Genomic DNA, 27,320 nt, shown 5'->3' with positions numbered 1-27,320 from the left:
CAGACTCCTATCTTTGCTCTGACAAGCATCCTAATGCAGTTTAGGGGAAAAACTTGATGCCTTTCTCTAAATAATGCCAAAAGTTAACCAGTACCTGTGGTCGTCAAACCTCAAATACCTTCAAATCTAGCTGTTATGAGCCATTCATCATTTGAGTATCAACATTGTAGTCATCCCGACACGTCCTCCAGTCTTCTGGATGTACATAGTACAGCAGAACATTTCACATTTTCCAACAAAACATTACAATGTTTCAAAAGAAGGTATACAAGTTGTGATTGTGGTGGTGTAAAAGTATCTGGGCCTGGAACCAAGAAAACTAATGCAATATTAGAGTATTAGATGTATATGAATGTTAATAAACAGCAGGTATATTAGCACCATCACGGTACTCCTCTACTCCTGAATGAAAACAGATGCGCTGCAGTTTGAATGCTTTATTTCCTTTATGTATGCATACTGCAATTAAGTAGCAAGAACTAAAGGCAAACTAGAAAGGACTACAAAATACAACACATGGACCAATACATTTACAAAACATTCAAAATGTTACAAAATGGGCTGTATTGGTCCTTCAATTGTTGTTCTTCAATTTGGATCTTTGTACAAATTGTCAAGATACGATGTCACCATTCTCACTTTGCACAATTTTACAAGTGCCAGGGAGAGACTTTCAGAGCCGGTTTGAAATGAACAAACCGTCTCCACCAACACACCAGGAGTAGACCCCCACCCCACCTGGGAGACTAACTACATCTTCCTGTCCCGCTCAGGGATAAAAAGGAATTAAATGAAAGTAGCAGGCAGCTTTTTTTCTTCAATCATCTACCATTCAGCCTCTGAAAGCAAAAAAAAAGTCAGAACAAAAGGATTTGTGTGGGAGGGAAGCAAACCAAGGACTTTGGTAGTGAGTGAAAATATGTTTAGATGTCTTTACATGTCAGGATACATTTTTATTTGACATGTTCATTGCTCTCCACTTATCTACTCTTCCGTTCTCCCTTTTTTCCAATATTTACATCAAAGCATCAAAAAAAGTATATTAAACAGCATGTCCCAATCCATTCTCTCCATCTGAATTCAGCCCCAAAGGGATAAACAAAAAAATCTAACTCTTTAGATCCGTGAGCAGTAGTCCTTTTGTCCACATTTCAAATAACTGTGGTTGCCAGTTTATCCAGTGCCAACAGTAAAGAGGGAGGTGTGTGGTGGGGGAGTGGGTCAAGGCCGCGGTATCTCTCCCGAGGGCTTCGAGCTGACTGGTTCACAGGCTAGCTGGCACCAGTGCCTTCCATCACCTGCTGGGCCTGCTTCTGTCCCATGCAGCACTGGGCTACTGACTGGAACAGCCTGAGGAGAGAGAGGCCAGTAAGAGATTAAAGATTACTTCTCTTTATTATTATCATCATCATCATCATCATAAAAACAGCAACACCAACAATGAATTTATCCTGCTAACAAGTTGTGCAGGCTCAGTTATTCTGGTTATCCCAGAAGGAGAACCTACTTTTCAATCTCGGGGGCACAGTGCACAAAGTCGTGACTCCAGAACTTGAAGGCAGGATTCTTGATCAGCTCGATGAAGGTGATGAGGAGACCCCACGGGTGAGGCCGGTTCACTATCAGCCTCTCCAACAGAACCCTGGAGGAGGGGAGAGAAAGCTTTAGCCAACGGCACCTCTGATGATCTGCTAACATACTTTTGTAGCCGTCCTGATGAGACTTTGAGCCTACAAATGCAGTGGTGCTGAGCTCAGCCAGCAGTCAGACTCACCTGGTGATCTGCTCCTGGATGGCCTCGGTGTTGGCCTCAGCAAACAGATAAAGCATGGTGCAGCTGAAGTAGTGAGTGTGGCTGTTTGGGTAGCGTAGCTGATTGGCGATCGCGTTCAAGAACAGGTAACGCCCTGAAAAGACATGAGTGCAGGTGTTGAATTCATAAGTCTGGCTTTGAGTTACAAGTTGATGGTTTACAAAATCATCAATTAAATAACATTAGCTCTTAAAAGAGCACAAACAAATGTAGAAAGTTGCAGAAAACCTATCTAACGTCAGACTGCCTTTGTCTTTACTGGACTGCTAATCTGTCAATCTTAACGAAATTGAAACTGACAATAAACTGAAAAAAAGTCCAGCACTTCTCTACTATCTCAAAGAAAACATACCCTCTGTGTCCAGGTCCACGGCCAGGTTCTGGAAGATGTCCATGTGTGCAGAGTGGGTGATAGTGCTCATGGAGGGGGTGCTGCCCTTGTTGTGGATGTGAGCGATTGCCTGTGTGCCTACATACAACACTAGAGCATTGATCAACTGGATGTTGTAGCGGTTTCCTGGCTCATTTGACACCTGGGAGACAAAAGGAAAAAAAAAAATTTATACCAAATTGTATTATTAACAGCTGAAGTGTAAAACTACTACTAACTTAACACAGATGGACACTGCTCCTACCTGCAGGTTGCTGCGCAGCTCAGACAGGAAAGTGACCGGTGAACGGGTCTTCAGATATGAGTCCAGATCCTTCTTGAACTGAGAAGGCATGACGCCTGTAAAGTTGGTGAGGATACGGGGAGCGATGTTGATCTCACTCAGCATGTCCACCTGCAGCAGCGGAGGTGATAAAGATACAGATTTATCAGATCATTTGTCAGTCTGCTAGACAAAGTTTGAGAGATTCCACTATAGACCCCACATCCACATGGCAACAAGCGGTGTTCAGCACTCTACGCCCATCACTCAGTGTGTAGCAGTGTGTGTGTGTTTTCCTACCTTGAGATTGGGTGTGAAAGGGTCAGGGAGCCTCATGTTGCGTGGAAAGGCACTGAGGATGAGGTTGCGGAGCTGGATGCAGTTGGGTGGGATAACATCACAGAAGCCATAATGGTAGTCACACAGGAACTCTGGGAAGTCATGCAGCAGGACCAGGAGCACTCGCAGTGTGCCCTGAAACAGCCAATAACAAGGAAAGACAGGAGCAGTTAACAGAGTAGTTGCATGTTTTGTAAATTAAAACATTTAAAATGTAACTCAATAACATACGGTACAAATGAGACTCGTAGCTACATAAGCAGATCCGTGACGCTGGAATAGTGATAACTGTCAAAATCAAAATAGCTGGATGAATGAATAATCAACTATGATAAAGAACTTAATGCAGAATGCCTGAGTAATACTGAAGTCTGAGAGAAAGGTTCAGTCAGACATGAAACTGATACAGTGCAGCAATTATTTCTGCAAACTAGATAAAGGGAAGAAGGAAAGAGCACCTTGTAGAGGATTTGCATAGGTTTGTTGAGCTCTACATTCCTCAGGAAAGGGGCCAGGTACTTGAAGAGATCAATCAGCAGCTGTGCGTACATGGGCCAACCCTGGAAGACATCAGTGTATTAACACCAAAAAATCCAAAAAAACCCATAGATGTATCTGTACAAGACTGAATGTGTTTACAGTGTGTGAGAATGAGTCTTGTCTTATTCTTCATACCTTCTGCTGTGGTGTGTGTGCTAGCATCCTGGCGATGAAGATGCGATGGGAGATGAGTTCCAGCCAGGCGTACACAAAGCCGGGTGCTTTGGTGGGTCTCAGGATGTGGAAGGTATTGCTGCAAATGAAAAAAGGAACTTGAGTCAAGAATAAAGAGACAATCATTTGAAATGTAAGACTTTTTCTCTGGGTAGTTAATGTGATGATAAAACCACCACACACAGTTCCCAATTCAGATATGGTGGATCTATGTCCTACCAGAAGGCTGTGAGTGTCTGGAAGTTGATGGTCTCGAGGACGTGCTCGGGGGCATTGAGTTCCAGCAGCAGCATGATGAAGATGCGGTGGTACGGCAGCTGCTGGAATTCTGTCTGACGGACATCGTGGTCCTGGATCAACACCCCAACGACAATACCCAGCACCTAGAGGCAGAATGTAGAGCGTGTTAAGAATCAAGTAAAAACAGGTCCAAATGTCTCCAGCAGTATTTATACTGTTATACTGATAGACTGTCAGGTCACGGATGATGAAACGGCCATCAGGTTGCTGTACCTTGTTGAGGAGGTTGATTTTTGTCACTGTGTTAGAGGCCTCTCCAGAGTGTTTGACCAGCAGGGCTATGAGCCTCACAAAGGCATCCAGGTTGTGGTAACACTTGGCTCTGATGATAGCTGCACTGGCTGCTGGGTTGTGTTGCTGCTCAGCCTGAGCCCGATAGCTTATCTCCACACACATTTCTGTGCACAGCCGGAAGAATCGTGTGATCAAGTCGTCGGTCTTCAGGATGCCCTGCTGGTGCATCTAAAGGGAGAAGAAAAGAGCGGAGACGTGAGATAAACAGGAGGAAGAGTCGTAATGATTTTGGAACATTAGGCTAACTGATAAATGACATGTACCTGGCCAACAAAAGCAGAGAAGGCTTTGGTGCTATCCCTGCCAGCAGCAGCAGAGTGATACAGGTTGACCCATTCCCTCAGGAGATACTCCGCCTTCTCCCTCAGGCCAGGAGGATCGTCATATTCTGATGCCTGTGAGATCCCGGAGTGCATCATGAAGTTGGGTCCGCCGTGAGCCCGGTCGATCATGGCCTCATAGTTGGAGCGAACGACATCCATCAGCTGGGGAAGACTAGAGAGGAGGAGAAAGAGAGCACAGAGGAGTCAGTTTTAAAACTATTACATGCGGGAACTAACGTGGTCGATGTTTAAAAGTATTTTCATGATTTAACATCGTAGTTCTTTACCCCTCAGGTGCGTTGGCTCTAGAGTGTGCACAGGTCCTCATTAAAGTCTCAATTGTGTGGAAGAGATCAGCTTCTGTGACGTGGCTGACGCTGCGTTCATCCACCAGCAGCAGCTTCACCAACTGCATGGCGAATGCAACTGCCATGTAGTGCAGTCCGTTTTCCATTGACTGGAAGAAAACAATTCATCTTAGCTCATACTGGACACACAAATGCTTTGCTGATTCACAAATCTCTTGGTCAAGGTGCAGGATAAACAGCGCTTAAACATCACACCGAACCATGTGATTAGGACATTTAGACACATTTTAAATAAGGCTGAGAAAAAACAAATCTCCACATGTATCTTAAGTAGTTATGTATAAAATTTGACTGCACAAGTATTCACACCAAACCCCAAATCAAACTATAAGAAAGAAAATAAACTAGTAAATGACTGTAAGACACACTGTGTACCTGTGCCAGGTGCAGATCATACTGCTGCATATTCACGAGGTGGTTCCTGATCAAAAGCTCCACTGCCTCCACGTTGTATTTGTACTCATCACGGCACTCAATCAGACACCTGTAACGGAAACACAGCAAGCTAATTAGACACCTAATTTGACTCAATATGTCCATGACAGTGATGTTTAAAGAGACCTTTATATTTCAATATCCCAAGGCTGTACACCAGTTCTATGTTAAGTGTTGATTAACCAAATAATGAGGGTGCATTACTGAAATCAAATATGTCCTGACTGACCTGGTGATCTGCTTGTTGCACCACTGTGGTCCGTAGGCACGTCCATCCTGTAGGGCTTTAAGTACCAGCAGGTGGCACTCCCTGTAGCGGAGCAGCAAGTCAGCATCAGCCCCACTAGTGGCATCCAGAAGACCTTCAACAGCCTGCCAAATAGAGAGAACAATTTGGTTAAACTCTAGACGTTGACTCCTCAACACTACACCACTGCACAGGTGCATCGTATGACACAGTGGAATGCAAAACTGTGGTGGAAACGGTCAATGGATGAAAGCTGCAGGACTTGAAAGATATGGCTGTCTCCTACCTTCTGCAACAGGCCAAGGGCTGCGATGCCATCCCTGGAGTTCCTCGCCAAGGCTACAGCCTCCAGCAGACTGCGCAGGGCCTGGGTCAGGGGGTTCATGGCAAGAGCTGGAGGGATGGCGTGAAGATGCTGCTCCAAGTCTGCCATGCACTTATCATAGATCTGAGCAACATCATCTGTGGCCCATGCCTGTTGCTGTTAAAAAAAAAAAAAAAAAAAGAGAGCAGAGACGGAATTAAGATCTGTGGGTCTAAAACTACAACACCCCTCTGCAACACATGTAGTATTTTAGTCAGTTTCTGATACACTGTAGTGCTGAAAAGACGAGAGATGATAACACTAAGGAGAGCTCAAGTTGTTTGTTTTGGGGGTGAAGGGGAAGAAATGAATCAATAAAAACGTACCTTCATTGGCTGAGCCAAGAAGCCAGTGGGCTGAGAGAGATCATTACTGGGCAAGAAACCTGGAACGTTCCTGGCAAACTCCTCATATACAGCCAGTTGTTTGGGGTCCACTCCTCCCACCTGCAACATACACATGCATTCTGTTATTTCACACAAATTACATTCACACACTGCAAACTGACCGGCGGCTGAACTGATCCACATGTGATTTTCTACATATGTTGTTCCCAAAAGCACATTTATATGAATGAAATCTCATAACAGACAGAGCAGATGTTCATAAATGACATCAGGTAGTTTGATTTGAACCAATCAGACCTAGCCAGCATGTAGGCAGGAATTATGATGTTCACATGTCTTTTCAACTTGTGTACAGCACTTAAAACTGTGAGATGGAGTAGGATGAATCAAGGTAATAAATCCTATTGTTAGAGGTCATTTAAGCCCTTTCACCTCTTTTATGTTCATATACACATATGTAGGTGTGTGTGTGATATATACACATGTATTTAGATATTAGAATAATGTTGACTACATGTGACAGCGGTCTTACCTTGAGTCTGATCTGCTCAGGCATACGTTCAGCCTGGTAAGTCAGCACGACTGGATCACAATAACGACGTCCTTCTTGGCGTGCGTGTTTCCTCAGCTCAAACTCCTACAAGACAAACATTAAATATTTAGGTTAAAAGTAAAAATACAACAATGTACACACACAAAGGCATTGCACATTTAATTTACATGTTAATACAGCACGTGGCTAAACCAGAGCAGTCTATTATGACATGTATCAAAATACTTCTCATAATATAACCATAAACTACTAGAGGTACATCTTTAGTCATCATGCTAATTAAAACTCAAGCATCCAAACAGAAAGAGTGGTAGTGGTTTCTCACCGTGGCTAGTCTCTTGTCCATTTCAGGGCCAGCCTTCTCCACAGCTGTCTTCTGAATGAAGCAGCAAGCCAATTCACAGTTGTCTTGGGCAATCCTGGCTGCAGCCTCCTCCATCATCTCCCTCTGTTGGGGAGTTGGTGCCTGAGGGAATAAACAGCTTGTTAAAGAAGCGGGAATGGTACAAGTGATCAGACAAAAACAGAGGGGAGGATGAGTACATAGGGAACAAATGCAATAACAAATGGAGATGTGTTTTGGAATACAATAATGAGGAGATCTTTGTCTTCACTATTCAAACTCCTGCTTTCTCTGTGCTGTCTTTTTATATTATGGAGCACTAGTAAAAAAAGGGAAATAAGCCGCCGTGTTTGCGTTCAGCTTACTCTAAGTGCAGCAGCAAAGCTGTTCTTAAGGTTGGTGGCGATGCTCATGAGCAGCGGCTCGCGGCAGGTGATCATTGCCATGCCAGCGGTCAGATTTCTCATCATATGGTGGGCAGCCACACGCATGCGGGACTCCTCTGAATCCAGGGCAAAGTCCTTCCTGATGATCTGCTCACAGGTTGTCATGGCAATTTTGATAGAGCGATCAACCACAGGGTGCACCAGCTCTTGGACGGCCCGTTCAACTGACTGCCGCACACACTGCTTCAGCTGAGGATGGGCCTGTAGTAGAGGGATCTAAAGAGAAGAGATGGGAGGGAGCATGAGAGATAAGTCAAGAAAAGAAAAACAAAAAAGGATTTACAAGATACAAATGTGTTTCATTCTTATCCGGCTTGTATTTTGTGTGTCTTGACAGTGCAGTGCTTGCAACTGGAGCATTATTAACTGAGTGGGCTCACAGGTACTCAATACTTACGTTGACATTTATATTGATGTGTGGGGCCAGGCCTGCCAAGGCATACACATTGATGTCATGGTAGCTGAACTGTGGGGTGGGGGGCCCAGTGGTTGTGCAAGTGGTGGTGGTGGTGGCAGCTGGGGTTGATGGAGGAGCTGCAAATGGAGCAAAGTCTCCTGTAGGTCACAAAACACCATTTTGATTAAAATCCCAAGAAAAAACACAATATCCACACAAAATAAACAGAAAGCAAGCATTAAAGCAACAAAAACAACTAATACTAAGCTTATCGAGATGTGACATTTACTTAATATTCAAAGTCTAATCTAATAAAGATGAACTTCATTTGGAGGCTTGATAGTTTATACTAAACATATGACAGGCTCAGTAAGAAGCAGAGAGGCAAACAGGATTTGCTTACATTTTAACTGATGCCTAACTTAATTTGAAGTACAGCTCAAATACTTCAATTTCAGATTTAAGTGTAGGTTAAGAAGAGCATCACTAATTGAAGTATTTCACCTGTGGTAGAAACTGGGAGCATCTCTTCTGGAGGCTTTGTCTCTTTCTTTGGTGCCGACAGCTGCTCCTCCAGGCTCTTTAGCTTCTCCTTATCTTTCAGCAGGTTTCCCGGCTTCAGATCATTGATGTCCAGAGACAAGTTCTTACAAAGAACTTCAATCTCAAACTTTAAGTTCAGCTGCAGTAAACAGAGAGCCATGTGAGAGATCATTTCACATTCATAAATGTTCACTTAGATTTTGTTTACTTTTGTACAATAATTACATTTTTTTGAGTTCAACTGGATTTGATTGCTGCATGGATTTAAGTGGCAACAAGGCAGAGTAATCTATTACCTTGAGGTCATGTTCCTGATGCAGCTCAGCGAGAACATTCATGATAGCCATGGTCCAAGGGTTCTGTGGCCTGAAAACCTACGACAGAGACACACGAGTTAAAGTCACTATGAGGAATCAAAAGGACATCAAATAGTAGAATCAGATATGTATGAGGCAATTTAACAGTATTTGAGAAAGTTATTTTTGTCTGAAGCAAATATGACAGCATGACATTTTATACTGGGCAGTGGAGTGAGGTTATTTCTTATCTTGTTTACCATGCTCCGTAGACTGGACTCCAAAACTTTGGCCACAAAGGGAACAACATAAAGTAGCTCCTGCTGGCCTTTCACATAGGCTTCCAGTAGCAGAGACTTCACCTCCAGATCCTGGGAGAAGGAGAAAAATAATTCAGCCAAAAGCAAACAAGAGACCCATCACGATCATGATACAACAGAGCTTGTTACAAACTTACTGTATAGAGGATAGGCTTGTTTTTGGCCAGTGTAATCATGCCCAGCCAGTGGCCCAGGTTCTTCAGCAGGGAGCGATCAGAGAAATTGGCAGCTGCCTTGTCAGAGGTCAACAGGACCTGAAAGAAACGGAGATATAAGAGTCAGTATTTTACAAATTATGACCGTTCTTCAGCAGTGCTGTAACTGTGGTTACCAGGAATTTAAGGGATACTCAGGTGTAAATGACTAAAACCAGTGCCTTGCACAGTATTAAATCCAGCTTTGTTGGATGTGTGGAAAAGGGATATTATTTTACACAAGGCAAGTATTGTCAGTTTATTGTGAGCAGCAAACAAGAGAAAGCTAAAAAAAAATCTTCAAAACCCTCAAGTAACCTTATCCCTCAAATGTTTCACCTTAATATTCCTGTATGTTTCGTTGAGGACCATCTTGACAAACTCAGGGTTCTTGAGAGTGTCCAGAAAGTTGGAGTAAAGACTGTGGAAGTTGGGCTCGATGCTGACACGCTTCATCACCAGGTACTGAGAAACCCAGGGCATGAACTCCTCCTTCACCGTCTCTTTCAACTCTTCAACCTGACAAAAGCAAATATGGTTTTATAAAAGCTTCTTTGACTATTGATATTCCGTAATTTTTTATCTGTTTCCCTTTACCTTCTGTGTCATGTTGGACTGAGAAAGGTTGTTGAAGATAAAAGCGATTTTCTCCTGGACATTCTCTGGAGGCTCTACAATCCTTTCTGTTTGGTCAGTGGCCACCAGCAGAGTGTCAATGTTGGTAGTGTTTATGGAGGGCTGTAGGTAGGAACAATGTCAATTACCTTTGCAACAGATGTGAGTCCATACACAGTGTGCCAATTTTACATTAAAAAAATAATAAAACTGAGTATTGACAACACATCAACAAAGCCAAACTCACAGGCACATCCTTCTTGAAGCTGCTGGGTGTGGGTCTTGTGATGGTGGTGGTCTTGGCTACTGTGGTTGTAGTCGTAGTGGTGGTGACGAGGGTGCTGGGTTGACCTGGCTGTGGTGCTTTAGGGACCCCAGGCTGCTGCGACTGGGCCTGTGCTTGTACTTGTGCCAGTGCCAGACTTCCGGGGGTGGTGATGGAGCCTTGCATCTTCACCGGAGGGTCCCGTGACTGTTGGCCATACTCGATATACTGCACACACAGGATATTGAAAGGTGCAGAGCGAGAGATTTAATCTATCTGAAAGTGATTCTCCTCCCACAGCATGTGAAGGGGAAGAATTTAAGAATGGTGAACAAAGATTAAATTAAGGAAACCTGATTACCTCTTGTAAATGGTGGGGGAATTGCAAGAAGTGGGCAATTGAAGCCAGGTGTTGACAATATTGAGGGTAATCCTTTAGTCTAGAAATATATAAGATATCTGTTAGCCTGACAGAAGATGACTGACACTACATTAATATTGATTGCACTAGAAAAAATTAAATACCTGTTTTTGAACCTATCTAAAGCGGCAATTCCAAAGTAATACATTTTGGATCCATAAGGTTTTCTTAACGCTTCAAGAACATATCGGAGGGCAAGGCCCAGGGCCATGTAGGTGACAAGACCCTTCTCGATAATGCCGCCAAAAAGGCAGGCAGTGATGTGCAGCTCCTTGTCTGGGTACTGGGGGAAGAAACGGTACTCCTCAAACAAGTTCCGAAGCATGCAATTGAACACCTCTCGCTCCCGCTTGATGGTTGAATCCTTGAACCTCTGTAGCATCTCCAGCACCTAGATGGAGAGCGTAATGTAGTGGGAGATGAGTGAACTTGAAGATTATTATATTTGAGAACACTGAATGTAACATGATCAACATGGGCTGATAAACCCCTGAAAGCATTTATGTTTGTTTTAGGTTTGTTTGTGTTTTTAACTGAGAACAAATGAATAACAGAGCTACTTACCTCATCCACAGACATAGTCGGGTGAGGTGGGTGGTTGTAGATGCGCTGGAAGTAACTGTTTGCTTCATCGTCTATCTCCTTACTAAAGTGCTGGTTTGCCTCAGGCCACACCTGAGAAAGGTCAGCTGGTAGAGAAGCAGAAAAAGAAATATTTTCACACACGAAGCATGAGCCAAGTAATTAACCCTTGTGCCTCACTAGCGACGTTTATGGATTTTAAATTTTGCGATTTTTCCATCGTTTTGGCTGCATTAATGCATATGGCATAAATCTTGACAAAGGTGGGGATTTTTTTTTCTGAATTTTAGAAGTTCAACCTCTGCTCCAATAATAAGTCTATAATAAACTGTGTAGCCAAAATAAAGACTCAGATCCTTATGGACAAAAATGGCCCCATCGTAAATTCTCACAGCCATTACAACATAAAATCATGCATTTTATTATATTAGGCTTTCAACCTAGAGCCCTGGCTTCAAAATTGTAGTTTTTACTTTTTTTCCACCAGATTGAGCCATTTTCACATGTTTGTATAGATAGATAGATAGATATAAAAAATGCTATTATCCTGGGTTCCATTAGGGACACTGCTGCTGGATTATGGAGTACTGCAGACCAATGTATTAAATGTATGCAACTAAAATGATATGTGTGTGCTGATATGGATGTCGGAGAGTGGTGTGCGTGTATGGAAATTAGTGTGTGTGTGTGTGTGTGTGTGTGTGTGTGTGTACAGTTAGAGAGACAGAAATTATGGTACTAAAGGTCACAATGCCCCCCCTCCCCGTGTCTCTCACTCAAAAACCAAAAAAAAGGGTTAAAATTCTGAAATGAATATTGTTAGTGATGATTAGGATTGAAATTGGTTAAAAAAAAAAAATCACTCTATGAAAGTGGAAAATAATATTAAAATATATTTTTATGACAGTTTTTTTGACGTGGGCATTTTTGTCCTTTAACAACAGTGCAACTTGCTTAAAGTGAAGCACAAGGGTTAAGTCGTTTGTGAAAATCTGTACAAAGTTATACATATGAAGCATCAAAAAGCATGCCAACCAATCATTCAGGTTAGACCTCTTGTTGATGATTAAAAAGTAAACAAATGACACTAAGTGGGGCTGTCAGCATAAGCAGACAAGGAATGGAAGACTGACCTGTATTTCCTCTGATGAATTTTATACATTGCATGACATTTCAAAAATGACACAAATTTAAATAATTCAGCTAAATGTTTACAGAAGGTTAGCATAGTACAAGTCTTACAAAGACCAGTGAGACTTATCTTGTACACCATGATGGTGAAGCACAGTATGGTGCATTAGAAATAAATTTTCCAATCAAGACAATAATCATGATCATTGCAGAGGAAATACAGTGCTGAGCAGCGCAGGGCGGGGCTCTCAGTCACACCACTACCACCACCACTTACAGGCCTTCATCTTACTCTGCTGAAAGGTAGGTGGGTTCAGGCCTGGTGTGCTCATCTTCCTGGTGCCAAATGGATCGGTGCTGACTGCTGACATCCCCAGGCCAGACCCAATACCAGAGCCGATGCCTGAGCCCAAGGGACCTGGAAGTAACACTTGAGTTATTTCACTTTACACCTCCTTCACCCTCTGAACTACTGTCCTTTGTAGGGGTGCACCGATCAAATGGCCGATGATCCAAACCAGCCGACTTTACACCTGATCTGCTCAGACCCGGACCGGCAGGTCTTTCTGACTGATAAAGCCGATTATATTAGCCCATCTGGCGACACACTGCGGCTGCGCTGACTAGCGAGAACATCAGTACATTAACATGCAGACAAGAAACCCGATTATATATACATGCACTTCATCCCCCTGACGGTCACCGCACTGCAGCGGTCAGAAATAAGATTGTCTGCTGTGTGGAAATTCTACATAGTAGTAAAAAAAAAAAAAAAAAGTGTCATGAGGTTGTTTAACCAGCTGCACTTTATTTTCATTTGAAAAAGTAGAAAAATATCATACGGTTATATAATCTGGTGCACTTGATTTTGTTTTCATCTGGAGATGTTTAATCTGTTTAGTGTTTGATATGCAGACCATGAAGTTGTTTATTGAAGAACAGGTAGATTCTTTTAATTAATGAATTTATTTTTTGTAGGCTGTTGATTATATCAAGCTTAAGAAAATCAGTATTGGTTGGGATTGGTATCGGCAGGTCAGGCTTTAAAAAAATAAAAATAATAATCAGCAACTAGAATCGGCCAAGAAAAATTCAATCGGTGCATCCCTAGACCTTCTCACTATGAATCTGATTTAATTTAATGTGAAAGTATAAAGTGACTAAACAGGGTGTCCTGCAAAAATGTTCCCTTTAACAAAATGTTTTTCTTTTGGCTTTTGACTCAATTTTACAACTTGATACAAACTAATAAATTTAAAGATCTAACCCCAACTATGCCACAGGTTGCTTAGGCTTACTGTTTACACAATATTTACACACAAAATTAGCAACCACAGGAAATTGTTGCAGTCTCATTTATCAGTAAAGCTGAGTAAGACTGAGTCAAATGTCAATGTAATGCAGTAGGACTTGCTGATTCAGTATGAATATGCATTAAAAGAAAATAATAAAATAGCATAGTACCAGAGTCCATACCAGGGAGCTGTGAGGACAAGCTGCCAATGCCCCCAAATGGTGTGCTGGGATTGGTGGTTGAGAGGGGCGGGAAGGCCTTTGCTGGGGACTGGGGATTACTGAAAGCTGAGCTCAGTGAGGTGGGAAAACCCTGCATGCTCTGAGTGTGGGAGGTGGCCGTACCTCCCAGGCTCAAGGAAGCCATCCCAGAGAGAGGGTCCATCTAGAGAGGAGGCAAGAGATGGAGAGAGAGAGAGCAAGACAGAGAATTAGGCAAGGGATGGGGTGAGTCAGTGCTACAAATGTGAGGCATGTAAAAGCAACATATACATGATATTCATTGAAAATACATTAAAAAAAAAGTTAAAAAAAACATCATACAACTATTACATTAATCTGTTATATTTAAAAGGGCATTTTTTAAGCAAGTGAGGAATAGAGATCAATTTAACTGACACCAAGTTCTTACATGAAAGGGCATTTCAAAGTTTTCCTGCAGAGGCGTGATGAGTCTTTCACATGGAGATACCTGTACAGGTGAGATGGCATCCAGGCTGCTGGTGCTAGGGGCACGTCCCTTTGGCATAACCCCTGGTGGCGGCTGCCGAGCTTTGTTCATTACATTGCTGCAGTTGGCAACCATGGTCAAGATCGTCTCTGACAGCTCCTGAGACACACTCCTGGGAAAAAAGTGAAATGAATCTTTAAGTTACCAAAAAAAAAAATAAAAAAATAAAAACACAGAGTATGGAGGAGTAAGACTATTTGGTATCTTCAAATAACTTGTGATTCTTATATAGTCAAAGCACAAACAATGTTGGGTTTCACTTTGAGCAAAAGCGACATGATTAAACATTCATTCAAAAAAAAGGTCAACAAACAGTTATTTAAAAGCAGCAGGCAAGCTAACAGTCCAGTATAGTGTCTCACCCAGCACAGGACTGCAGGCAGGCCAGCATGGTGGCTAAGGTCTCTGGGGGCAGCTGGGCACTTTTGGGCTGGTCCTTGTCTGGGGCCAGACCCCCCATAATGGATGGGCACCGCCTCTTCAGGAATGTCACACACGCCTGGATAAAAGGTTCCTGCCACACAGATCCAACACAAATATATTGTAAAATATATCATATGCAGGAAAGCTAACAATCTTTATTGATCCAACTTTACTTAAAATCAATACATACACTTACCCCATGCTCTCTGATTTTGTCAGTCAACCATTTATCAAGTTTGAGGTATTCACGGCGAGAGGCAAGTGCAGCAAGGTCAATAACAAAGGCAAATGGAGTACCATTCAGCAGCATCGATAGAGACTGGAGGAAAACAAAAACACACAGACTTATTAACCATCAAGAGGATGATAACTATATTGAAGATAAAGAACACACCACCATAGAATATATAGCTCTATACCCTCCAATTTCTGCTTTTTCAATTAAATTTTATCTAACGGTAAATCATGAAAAACATGTGGAGGAACACATTCAATGTAGTAGTGCTTAAACATTATTGCCTGAGCATTCTGCTGTTGGCTTGGAGGTTTTAAGTTCAGAACAGTTGTCGTGTCAGTAACTATTTGGTCTATTCTGACGAACCTTCAAGTCCTGCGCCACATCCAGGATGCGAGACAGCTTGGCCTGGTCATACTGTTCACCTCTCATGTACCACTCAGCCATTGAATGCATAATTAGCTGACGGATGGAGGGAGACTGTCCCTGGAGAAAAAAAAACAACAAAACAACACCAGGTTTATTAAGTACACAGGCATAATCTTGACCATAACTATAGCTTTTGTCCAAACAACAACAAGCATTAATAGCAGGACAGATTCTAACACCAACCTGTCCATGCCAGGCGTAGTGCAGAATAATGGCAGAGTTGGGATGGTTGCCCAGAAAGATGGGCATTAGGGTAGAGATGAGCTCATGACGCAGTGTGTGCCAGGAGGTGGAGATCTGCAACAATGCCAGCACCAACATGTCTGGGCAGTGCTTGATTGGGAAGCTAAACAGCTGCTTCACCTGCTCGTACTGGCCCACCTCAGACAGCCTAAGCAGGCTCTCCACCAGGTCCAGACTTTTCCTGTGAAGAGTTCAAGACACTCAGTCAAAACACATCATAGCATTAGAAAGTGCTGAATGAATGACAGCTGAAGGATGTGCTAGGTGAAGAACTGCTGGAAGAATTTCAGAAAGCAACTGCTACATGTGCCTGAACAGTGGCAAAGCTACAAGCTCCGTACCAGGTTGCAATCTCCCTGTTGTCATCCTCTGGTGGGGCCTTAAGGATGTCGATTGCAACAGTGTGGCAAGGGTAGTCAGCAAAACAGAACACTTCTGGGCTTATCAGGGAGTGCTGAATGAACGACAACTGAAAAAAAGAAACATAGCCGTTAAGATATTTTAAGACGGAATACGAGACTCAACCTCAAACACTCATACTGGACTGTGTTGAGTCACAGAAATCAATCATGTTTCTTTCAGTCTTCATCTAAGTTTGCCACTACAGTTAAACACTTCTGAAACCACATCATCATCCCGTTGGTTAGTTACCTGTCCCTCTGCGTGTTTCCATGGCCGATAGATGAGATCGACAGGGAAAACTTCCATGCCCAATCCCCTCTGAATGCCATACACCACAATATGCAGGCCTTTGCTGTCCCGGATTATAAAGCCTGGGTGGTCCAGTTCATATGTCACCTCTTTGAAGTTCAGGTTGGGATTCTAGGGTACAGAAAAAAAAAATCAAGTGAAAAGTGAAACAAGTGAAATCTCAGTAGCTTTTGATAACAATCTGGTATAAAAACTGATCTTGATATTTTTGTTTAGTTGTTGTCTGTGGCAGTGAGTGGAAAACAAACTAATTAGAAAGGTTTTCTTTTTTATTAAAGCTAACTCTAAATAAACTTACCACTTCTTTGACTACGTCGATAAGAACCTCAACGTTCCACGTGTGTGCCTGCGAGCCGTCGTTCTTATCCTTACCATCACTCCAGATACCACTTCCAGGAGCAGAGATGGACTGAAAACACAACACAGAACATGTTCACATGTACTGAAATATTAAGAACCTAGAAGCCAGAGCACCAACACTAGTGTCAACCGATATCTTAAATATTTTAAAAATTTTGAATCCAATGACACTGAGTGAGTCTTCATATTATACATTATTACCCAACTCTTTGGCTCTCTGACTTTTTTAGGCTCTTTGAGGTCAATGTTATGATTTTATTGCTCTCATCAGTCCTCATAAGAAGCCAATTTCCAACAAAGCTCTGTTTAACCGGCAGTATCTTACCTGCCCAGCACCACATGGCAGAGCATTTGAGCATTTAGCAAACTCAAAACCAGAAATTTTCCTCATAGTTCAAAATAGTCATGTTTTTTTGCCTTGTTTTTAGCAGAGGCTTATTCTGAGCTATCCTTGATTTATAATACGTCTGTGTGATCACAAATGGACTACAATCAAAGTGTAAATTAAGTGAACCAAACTACAGGTGCCAAAGTGACCTCAGACTTCTAGCAGAACCCTTGCAACACATCACCAACTCACCTGTAGTGGGATGCCATCAGTTAGGCCGGAGTGGGTACGAGCCATCATGCCCAGGACCCTGGCTACCTGGCTGGCTGTCACCTCTCTCACCCCATACTGGAGGATTATGTTTCTGCACTCATCCAGACTGGAGACACAAGGACAAGCAGGTCAGTGTTGATTATCATCTATCACACAACCTTAAGATTCACATGTCACTTCAAATCAAACACAAATTGTATTGGGCATAAGCCCATCAACAAATTCAATAACACCTTGTTTTTTTTTTTCCATTTCTATTGTCATTATAGTATGTAGAAAAAACTACTCCATCTGTCTTTGGAGTTGAGGTGATGTGTGTTCATGTTGAGACGTTCTGTACCTTCCAGACATTTCCTGGAGAAAAAGCTTTCCGTATGTTGAGTTGTCATTATCATATTTTACTGTGATTAATTTGGCACAATTATCTCAGAGCTATGAGAGTAATGATGTGACTGGCTGAGGAAGCATTTAATAAATCACCACACCCACTGATCTATAAGCCCTGTTCACCTTCATCCAGTCCTTTTAACATTGCACTGCTGCACATACATGAACCAAATAGCAGGTGCACACGGAGATGTTCACAGCCCTTGCACTTAAGACCTACCTCGCTGTGCTTGGCTTTTCTTATTCAAATTTCAACTGAGGGTACAAAATATTAAACTAATAGTGTAATGCATGTTTTTGCACCCTTGTTGAACTGGGCCTGGCCACTGAAGAGGAAAACTTACGGACATTAAATTAGAGTAAGTTGTCATTGCTTAGGATAGATGATCCATCAATAAAGAAGCGATCATCTGATTTCACCTATCTGTTACTAGTTATCTAGTCTATATAGTTAATGCCGTAGTAAGTGGACAGGTTAGGCTATAATATCACTACCATTCTGACACATCACCAGTGTACTAGAATGGAAATCTGGTTGCCATGGTAATGGATTACGTCTAACTGGCGTCTAACCACAAGAACGTTAAGTGTTAAACAGGAAGTAACACTGACTGGAGTGGGGCTTTAAGTGGTCTTGCAATGTGCAGATTTCCTATGATTGCACTGTATTCATTGGCACTACACCGGAGGGATTTGTAGACACAGAAGGATGTGAAATATATAACATGAATGTGTTAGTTGTGGAAAATAAGACATAAATTCACCTTGCACAGAAGCCATAGCCAACTTCTTGCATGAATTCTGCAAGAGAACTCTCCATCATGGTCTTAGCTAACTCCCCCGAGTCTGGCAGGATCCTGTCCATGAGAATGTCCCGTTTTTCAGGGTACAGCAGTGGTGCGAGCACCACAGGGCAGCGCTCCTGGGGGAAATCTGAAACACAAAACACAATTAAACAAATGTGACATAATCTAACATTCAAACAAGATTTGTACCACTTCTATTCAGACTGACAGAGCAAAGTATGTTCGACTGCAGGTATCTATATGCTTCAACATCTGCCCCAGATGGTCACAACAAGTTCATACTGATCCCCCATACCTCGGCAAAGTGTCTTGAGGAAGGCGTCGATCTGCTCTTGGCCTACCCCACTGGCTCCCTTCTGGCCAAACAGTAGATGGGAGAGCAGTAGGTGTAAGACCTCTATGGCAATGTCTTGGAAGCCACCTTCCTGGTTTCCACCGAGATCTGCGTCAACGTATGACCGCAGGAGGTCTGGAAGTTTCTGCTTGATGAACTGCGCAGCTGAGAAACAGAAACAATGAGTTTAGAAAACATAGACTGCAGTTTACTTTGTACCGATAAGTCAATGACAAAAACCCCATTTTGCCTGTTTCCTGCATTGCTTAATAATGTGTTGTGGTCACTATAAATAACTTTAGGTAAACGCCTCTTTCCTCTTACCCACTGACACTCTTTAGCACAACTTGATGAAAAGCACAAGGAAGTGTATAGCCTGTACAGCCAATACATGTTTGTCTCAGTGTTTGGTGTATTTCAAATCTTGCTTCAATCTCAGACAAGTAATTACAACAACAAATTACATGGGTGTTTAAATTTAGTTTGTGTTGTGAACACAGTGAAGACTGTAACACTTGACATTAAATCTACTTTTGACACATTATATTTTCTTTGTCTTCAGTAGTCTGTGGGAATTAGTGTTACCTATGTTATGCTGTACCAATGGTTTTATATTGTTCAAAGCATATTTCATATATCACAGCTATTCATTTAAAGTTACAGGAAACTCAAAAACTTCAATTTTGTGCTGCAGTTCTTTTATTTTTTGCTCCTGGTCTGAGAATACAACAGCCCACAAGGGATAGTTACCTTATCATCCACATCTACTCCATGCTTTAATAGTTGGTTAGACAAAAAACAATGCTGGCCTGCCTATAGTGCAAGGAAAGGATTATAATGAACTGAATACGACACAACAAGAATGCATACGTTGTCCATTCCAATTTTGTTTAAGGACAAAAGGACATTTGTGTGCCACGCATATTTCACCCAAAGCTGAATACAAAACCACACTACTAGAAATAATTGTAATACTTCATTTTTTTTTTTAAAAATTGTACTACTTCTCACTGCACATAACATGTTTGCTGCTACTTTAAAAAAGGTTTCAGATCATGTTTGCTACAAGTTTCAACATGTTAAACTTTATTAGAATTACTTACCAAAACCCCGAAGGTCTGCGTTGCTGGAGTTGAGCAGAGCAAGGCCAAATATCACCTAGGAAATAAATGACTGACATTCTAATATGTTCTTCCATTTCAAACAGACCATCTTCATTTAACAGTTTGGTAATTAATGAAGGCCATGGTAGACCAGGCTTACCTCTTGGACCTTGCTGAGCTTAAGAACTTTACTCAATTGGGTGAATAAGTGGGCCGATGGCTTCAAACTCTGAAAGAAAATTTACGCAAAACATTTTAACGGAAATGAAAATCTCTATTTTTTTTTATTCCTACACACCTGCAATAATTCTGTACAAACATGGGTGTTTGAGTGGATGTTTATGGGAGTCAACTGAAAGCCAGTGCAATGTTTTCTATGATATAGAACTGATAATGATGACTTTTGATTGAGCTTGAACCTATGTGTGTGTCTTCACTCAGGTATGAATTTTTCTATCATTAAAGGGCTGGCATATATTCAGGCTACCACAATAATAATAATAATAATAATAATAATAATAATAATAATGATAATAAAAAAATTCAGACAAGTGCTCCTTACCTTCTGGTAGTGCAGGGGATTGTCGATAGCGTAACACAGAGTAGAGATGAAGTTTGGCTTTGATATCAGCGACACACACTCCTGGATCAGAAACTGTGTCTTGGGCAAGTTGAAAAGGAGGAGAAGAAGACAGGAAAGAGAATAGAAGCAAGTGAAGAGCAAGATAAGACGGTAAGTCTCTCACAAGAGTCAATACAGAGCAATAAGTAGTATGAACTCACGTCTACAATTATGACAGTTACAAATTTCCCAGTGATACAATTTTGAGATGGTGTGGGGTAAACTGTGCCAAATGTTAAAGTGATGGATGTAAAATGATGAAAAACCCATGAGGGAAACGTTGTCAGTGCAGAGTACATAGTTGTATGAGATTTATAAGCGCACAGTCTCCTTCGTTTACACACTGGGCTTCTCTTCCAGATAGAAAACATTATCGCTGGCCCCATCAGCCAGGTTTCATTTTCTAACACTGCTGAATACACACAGTGTCCCCAAAAGAAGGAATACTCTTTTTTTCCCCACTAGTGCAACCAATAGCTGCCATCTTTTCTATAATAAATTAAGTTTAAAAATTCACACTGGCCACTCAAATTGAAGACAAACACTTGTCTTCAAAGTAAGGCACGAAAGCACCCACAAACACCCACCCCACCAACATAAGGCTTTTTATTTTGGTCTTCAGCCTGTAGATTTATGCTTATGGTTAAGATGACATCAGTCAGGCATTATGTGTCAGACTTATCAAATGTATCTCAAACTCAAAACAAAAAACCCTGAATCACAACCAGGGCTGAGATAGTAAGTGATTCTACTTATCTTTTATTGTATACAGTTACATGAGTGAAACTTTGACATGTACTGCACTAAATATCTAGTGCAATAAGCACAAACATTGTTCTAGTTTCTAGGATATTTTGCTAGCAAATGGCAAGAATTTAATCAATGTTTGTTTTTAATCCATACTTTCAGATTCATGTCCTGAGAGTTTCAGGATTAGCGCTGGGTTAATTATTAAAAATGAGAAATTCCCAATAGGTTTCTTGAATATACAAAAGGAAAAAACATTACAGGAATAATCCAATCATTTAAACTTTTAAGCACTGATTAGCTTCCAGACAAACATTAGTTTCATACCATCTCACAAGTGTACCTGTCACATTTTTGAAAAGCAAAATGAAACTACCATAGCTGATGTGTGTTCAAGTGTTAAAATGGCTCCTATTGCTCTAAATATTTTGAGTCTAAATGTTTTGCTAGAGGACTGTGATTAAGTCAATATGAAACACTTTTTCATTGTGGTTTCACTTTCAATTTCATTCTCAGTATTTTTTTGCATTTTAGATCTTGTTTTTTTCTCCTATTTGTTTTTTCCAAATCTGAGGTCATGGCGCTCTGCTGGAAAACAGTGGACTGCTCCCTCTGGGCTGGGAGTGAGTTGCTACACCAAGTGAAGGAATTCATGTATCTCGAGTCTTGTTCATGGGTGAGGTTAAGATGGAGTGTGAGGTTGACAGGTGGATTGGTGCAGCATTAGCAGTGCTGTGGGCGTTGTGGTAAAGAAAGAGCTGAGCCTGAAGGCAAAAGTCTCAGTTTACCAGTCAGTCTACGTCTCAACCCTCACCTATGGCCACAAGCTTTGGGTAGTGACTGAAGGAATGAGATTGCGGATACAAGCAACTGAAACAAGTTTCCTCCAAAGAGTGTCTGGGCTCAGCCTTAAAGATAGGGTGAGGACCTGGGACATTCAGGGGGAGCTCAGAGTAGAGCCTCTGCTACTTTGCATCGAAAGGAGCCAGCTGAGGTGGTTTGGGCACCTGGTTAGGATGCCTCCCTTTGGAGGTGTTCCAGACACAGCCTACTGGTAGGAGACCCCAGGGCAGACCCAGAACACAATAAGTAAGGTTTCCTTACTCAGTCTGATACCACTGCGAGCTGGTCCCTGATAATGATGGATAAAATGGATGGATTTTTTTTTTTTTTGGCTATCCATGTATATGTAATTGTCTGACCCCTTTCTCTCACCCCCAGTAAGGACTTCTTATCTCTTGAAAGAATTAAATTGGTCCTGACTGGGTTAGACTATTTACTGCTACATGGTGACATTTCTCACTGGAATTCCATGTATCATGATGGCTACAGCTGTCAATAGTCTAAGTACAATGTGGTAAAAAAAAATAGTGGGAAAGCAAAGATGAGTGTCTAATAAATGTACTTATAAAAAAGTAACCAATGAATTGCTCAATGGCTTTTAGAGATGCACCGACTGCAATTTTCTTTGTCGATTCTGATTTTTTAATAGTCTGAATTGCTAATTCGGATTTTCTTTTTTAGAATTTAATAAGAAAGATTTTCTTTTATACATTTCCTTTCTTTCTAAGAACTATAACTGACAGCATACAAACATTTTTGTAACTTTTCTTTAATGGAATACTGAAATTCAATTGTATGTTCATTAACTATTTAAATAACTTACAGTTTTCTTCTTGAAACTGGGCATGTTCACCGGGGTGATGGTTTTTTTATGTGCGTCATTGAGTTCGATCCAAATGTTTTCAAGGTTGTTCCTGCACAGGTTTTTGGTATCAAAGGTATTACAAACTGCAAGCTTTGCGTCTTCACTCATGCTGAAGAACTTCCACACCAACGACGTGTGTGTGGCTGTATACTGTCTGTGCCGCAGCTGCTGATGTGCATTAAACGTGCATGTTGTGTGTGTGACATGAATATTGTGTGTGTGTGTGGCTGTAACGCTGTGTACGTGACGTGCATGTTGTGTGTGGCTACACTGTTTATGCGCTGTGTGCACAACATGCATGTTGTGGCTGTGGCTGTCACGCTGTGCGTGTGACCGGCATGTTGTGTGTGTGGCTGTACTGTCTGTGCACCATGTTCACTCAACACGCATATTGTGTGTGTTTGTGGCTACTCTGTCTATGCTGCAGCAGCTGCTGTGTGTGCAACATGAACCATAGTGCGGCTATGTACAGAAAATGTGATTGGCAAAAAACTGAATATATGAGACCAATTGGGGCTGGTCACCGGCCATGGCCGATCAGCTGTAAACCGGCCGTTTTCAAAGGGTGGCCAATCGATTTGTGCATCTCTTATGAATTTAGCTTGCAATAAGAGCAGCCAACTGTTGTTCATAATGAGAGAATAAATTTTAAGGAGCTAAACAATAACAAATACTGCCCCGAAACACTGTTTTCCCTTATTATATAAAATGTAATTATGCAGAAACACAACCGAAAAAATCCGAAATATCAATGTGTTTCTAATCAAAAATTACCTGGTGAAAGTCCTTGCCACTGCTTTTACCATCGCCACTGAAATCCACATGGGAGAAAAGACAGCGTAGTAGATGCCTGTCTGCCTCAGGACCGTGACGATTTACAATCTGGAAGACGACAGGGAAAACATCAGTACATGTGGACAAAGTCACACACACCAGCCATAAGATCTCTTATGACAGATGTGTATATATAAAAAAAAAAATATATATATATATATATATACTTAATGTCTTTGCCACCACTTACATGCTGTATTTCCTGCTGGCTGGCTCGGTAGTTTTTCTTTGTTAAATTGTCCACCAGATAGCTGATTTGAGACAAAGCCAGCGAGAGCGAGTCAAGATTCATTGCTGGTTGGGGCGGAAGCAGGCGGCCGAGCACGGCGCAAAATCACCATTATTCCCCTTTAGTCACTTCAGTGATAGGTTACTTCTGCTCCCCCCCCCCAAAAGGTGTGAAAAATATCGGCTTCCAAATGAGTTTGTCGATCAGTGTCTCTCGGTGCTAGGTGAAGTCCTTCAGTTTAAAATCAAGTTCAGCATCTGTAATGAAAGAACAAAAAAAAGGTTTTATACAACAATAAGGTTTGCAATACAGTTGCAAGAGAGAGAAAGGGGGGTATTCCATGGTGAACTGCCGTTAACGTGGAGCTACTTTAGTCTACTTTCATGCTGAACAATATTTACCATCCTTTGACAAGACAAAATATTGTGACGGGCTTTGAGGCCTAGATGCATGACAGACCCAAAGGTTCAGTGAAACATATTTTAACGTCCGCTGCGCGGCCATCTATCTGTTAAAACATCCCAACATGAGGTCAACGCCATGTAGTTTTGTGCGCTATCTTAACGGAGATATTGAAGTTATATAAACTAACGTGCCAGCAGCTTGCACTAGGCCTCGAACTGAACCCAAATATCTTGCACACAGACTCAAAGCTTAGGTAGCTAGCTCACTGAGCTAACCAACTTCTCCGTTTACAATTTATCATACTGTCTTCCCCAGCTTTATCAAACGATACAAAAGTACGTATGTTAACGATACAATAACCGCTATCTAGGAATTTCTATTGACTAATCGACAGATGAGAGAGCTAAAAATCACCCACTGAAACAAAGGACAAGCGGATATAGCAAATGTTAAGTTATTCGCTAGCAATCTACATGTTTCTGAACGTTAAAAGCGGTCATTATTTCACTTCCAAATTATAGCTGGCTAGATTAGTTAATGGATTTCAAACAAAAGTCACCTTTCGGGGTCCTAACTCATATGGAAACATAGCTAACACTCATATTAATATTATCATAGCGCTGGGAGACACTTGCTACGGGGAAGTTTCAGCTAACCTTAGCCAACATGTTTACCGGATAACTTCCACTAGAATTAACGATTATTATTAACTCTGCTAAACGCTTCCGCTTTTATCCTACATTCACAGCTCTACTGTAACAGTTTCACTCACCCGTGGTCAATATCTAACATTAACCTCGGTGAAATGTTAGCTAGTCCCTATGGGCTACGAGCTAATGCTATCAAATTAGCATGTAGGTAAAGCCAACATTAGCAACATGAGCCCCTTTCACGCTGCCGTTTACGGGTCCACAAAAGCAATTAACATCACGCTGTATTTAACGCTGATTTAAAACTGCATTTTTGACAAAGTGACTGGCCACTAAGGCCTTTAGAGTGTTACACATGTCCTACCCGTGACACAGCGGCCGTGAGCTTGAAGGCCGCGAGTACTGCGGATGGGTTTTTTTGCGCGATCGTGCTAGCTAACATTAGCATGAGCTAACCCTGTTAACGTTAGCAGTTATCTTATTTCTACGGACTCCGACTAGTCTTTGGGATCGCTATCAATATATTTCCAAATGCTAACTAACTTACCTTGTAACGACGCATAGACGTTACATCGAGCCAATGTCAATGTTGAATCAAGCAAAATTACCAATGCAACTATAAAACACGACCTACAATAAACGAGAAACGTTGGTAAATTAACGAGTTGTTACTTTCTGGATGTGACCAATATGACAGCTGCTTTCCAGCAAATAGACCGCCCCTCGCGTTGGTGGCTAACGGCCATCCTCAGTATTAATATCGCCGCTTATGTGTTATGTATAAACCTGTCGACGGTTGTTTCACAAACATATTGTAAAGCTCACCGTGCTTCCAAGAAAGTAATTCAGATGTTCATCCCTTCTTGTTTCTCCCAACAAACTTGACGAAATTGAAGAGTCGCTGCGCCCCCAGTTCAGTTTGATTTTCAAAATAAAATGGCGACTGTCACCACACCGCGGCGCGCTCACGGTGCGAGACGAGTGCGTGCTCGTGCCCGTGCCCGTGCGAGCGACACCCCCCAGGTGTTTGCCAGGAGACACCATTAATATACAGTCAATGGGAGTCACCTGTCGTCATATATTCATCAAATTGGTAATGGTGAATGAAATGTTTGATTTTGTATTTTGGGACTATTGTTTTGTATTGTTTGTATTTCGTTTGAGGTAAAAAGGGTATAAGCATAATAAGCTAAAGGCTTATTGACAATAATAATAATAATGAGTCAATAATGATTCTTTCTTCCTTTGATATAATTTGTTATGATTTATTTACGTATATGTGTATTCTTTTGTATCATTGTTAAAATAAGAACCAAATAAATTAAAATAAAATAAACCATTAAAGCTTCAGTCCAACTTGCGCATGTATATCAGTGTACTCCTCACAAGAAGTGTTGCAGCCTGCCAAAACAGGCTATTGCCAATGTGCCTCTGAATGGAGTTTTCTAAATAACCCCGATGATGTCATCAGGGTTGTAAAATTGAGGTGTGGAATTTGAAAGGAGAGTCTAACAGAAATGCAAAGAAGATGGAGCCTTTGATTATAGAAGTGTTTTCCCCCATTCTGATATCCTCGTTTCAATTTATTTCTTCTTTAATCTGTTATTTTGGTAAGGCAAACACGGTTCTTCATACTACAGTAGTACTAACGAGCCTTACCCGCTGACATTTCTTTGAAAAGGTTATGTATAAATGGGTTATGTATAAAATGGGAAATGCACTCATTATAGAGAGGAAGAATCTAATATGCTATTATGTAGTTTGACACACAAAAGTACAGTGAAAACTAAGTATGTTCTGTCTGTAAAATAATTGTTAATCTCATATTTTAACTTTTTTTTTTTTTTTTTTTTTTTTTACAAATTAACAACTACATATGAACCCAGATAACATGTATGGGCACTTACCATACTTTAAATTAAAGTAAAATTAAAGGACATGTAAAATAAATCGTTACAGGGATTTTCTAACTAGCACTACAGACGCATTTTACATACTAGGTTTATGAGAATGTAATTTTTTTCTTGATATTTGGTCATAAACCAAAGTACCGTTGATGGTGCTAGGTTTCTAGCACCATAATTGCAAGAGGAAAAGTCAGGGCATAACCACACTGATTCATCATCTGTGGACCATAAATGTCCATACAAAATTGCATGGTGATCCA

The 27,320-nt window shown here is 41.4% G+C and overlaps 1 protein-coding gene across 12 annotated transcripts; it reads right to left on the bottom strand.

Moving 5' to 3' along the window:
- Positions 1–422: 422 nt before the first annotated feature.
- cnot1 (CCR4-NOT transcription complex, subunit 1) lies at positions 423–26,116 on the bottom strand. Of its 12 annotated transcripts, none has more exons than XM_044356409.1 (49): positions 25,979–26,113; positions 24,060–24,355; positions 23,810–23,917; positions 20,521–20,619; positions 20,119–20,187; positions 19,959–20,013; positions 18,817–19,020; positions 18,480–18,648; positions 17,308–17,434; positions 16,666–16,776; positions 16,308–16,478; positions 15,998–16,125; positions 15,597–15,837; positions 15,351–15,470; positions 14,946–15,068; positions 14,689–14,840; positions 14,228–14,438; positions 13,768–13,981; positions 12,596–12,721; positions 11,155–11,279; positions 10,695–10,981; positions 10,531–10,609; positions 10,152–10,406; positions 9,887–10,027; positions 9,629–9,808; positions 9,233–9,349; positions 9,036–9,146; positions 8,776–8,853; positions 8,441–8,618; positions 7,937–8,094; positions 7,459–7,755; positions 7,076–7,216; positions 6,730–6,834; positions 6,177–6,296; positions 5,773–5,967; positions 5,469–5,611; positions 5,180–5,288; positions 4,724–4,893; positions 4,377–4,608; positions 4,033–4,281; positions 3,739–3,902; positions 3,481–3,598; positions 3,264–3,365; positions 2,767–2,940; positions 2,449–2,598; positions 2,166–2,346; positions 1,775–1,907; positions 1,508–1,642; positions 423–1,350 (listed from the first exon to the last, which is right to left on the bottom strand). In XM_044356409.1, exons 2-49 carry the CDS (start codon positions 24,159–24,161, stop codon positions 1,272–1,274), a joined length of 7,236 nt encoding a protein of 2,411 aa, XP_044212344.1. In that variant the 5' UTR covers positions 24,162–24,355; positions 25,979–26,113; the 3' UTR covers positions 423–1,271. The 12 variants fall into 12 exon arrangements, with proteins under 12 accessions (XP_044212344.1, XP_044212348.1, XP_044212349.1 ...); XM_044356413.1 differs by having other exon boundaries at positions 10,152–10,397; XM_044356414.1 differs by having other exon boundaries at positions 13,780–13,981.
- Between the last annotated feature and the right edge of the window lie 1,204 nt (positions 26,117–27,320).

The sequence above is a fragment of the Thunnus albacares genome, chromosome 7, assembly GCF_914725855.1.
Source record: "Thunnus albacares chromosome 7, fThuAlb1.1, whole genome shotgun sequence".
NCBI classification, from domain to species: Eukaryota; Metazoa; Chordata; class Actinopteri; order Scombriformes; family Scombridae; genus Thunnus; species Thunnus albacares.
This window is presented reverse-complemented; position numbering and strand designations above follow the sequence as displayed.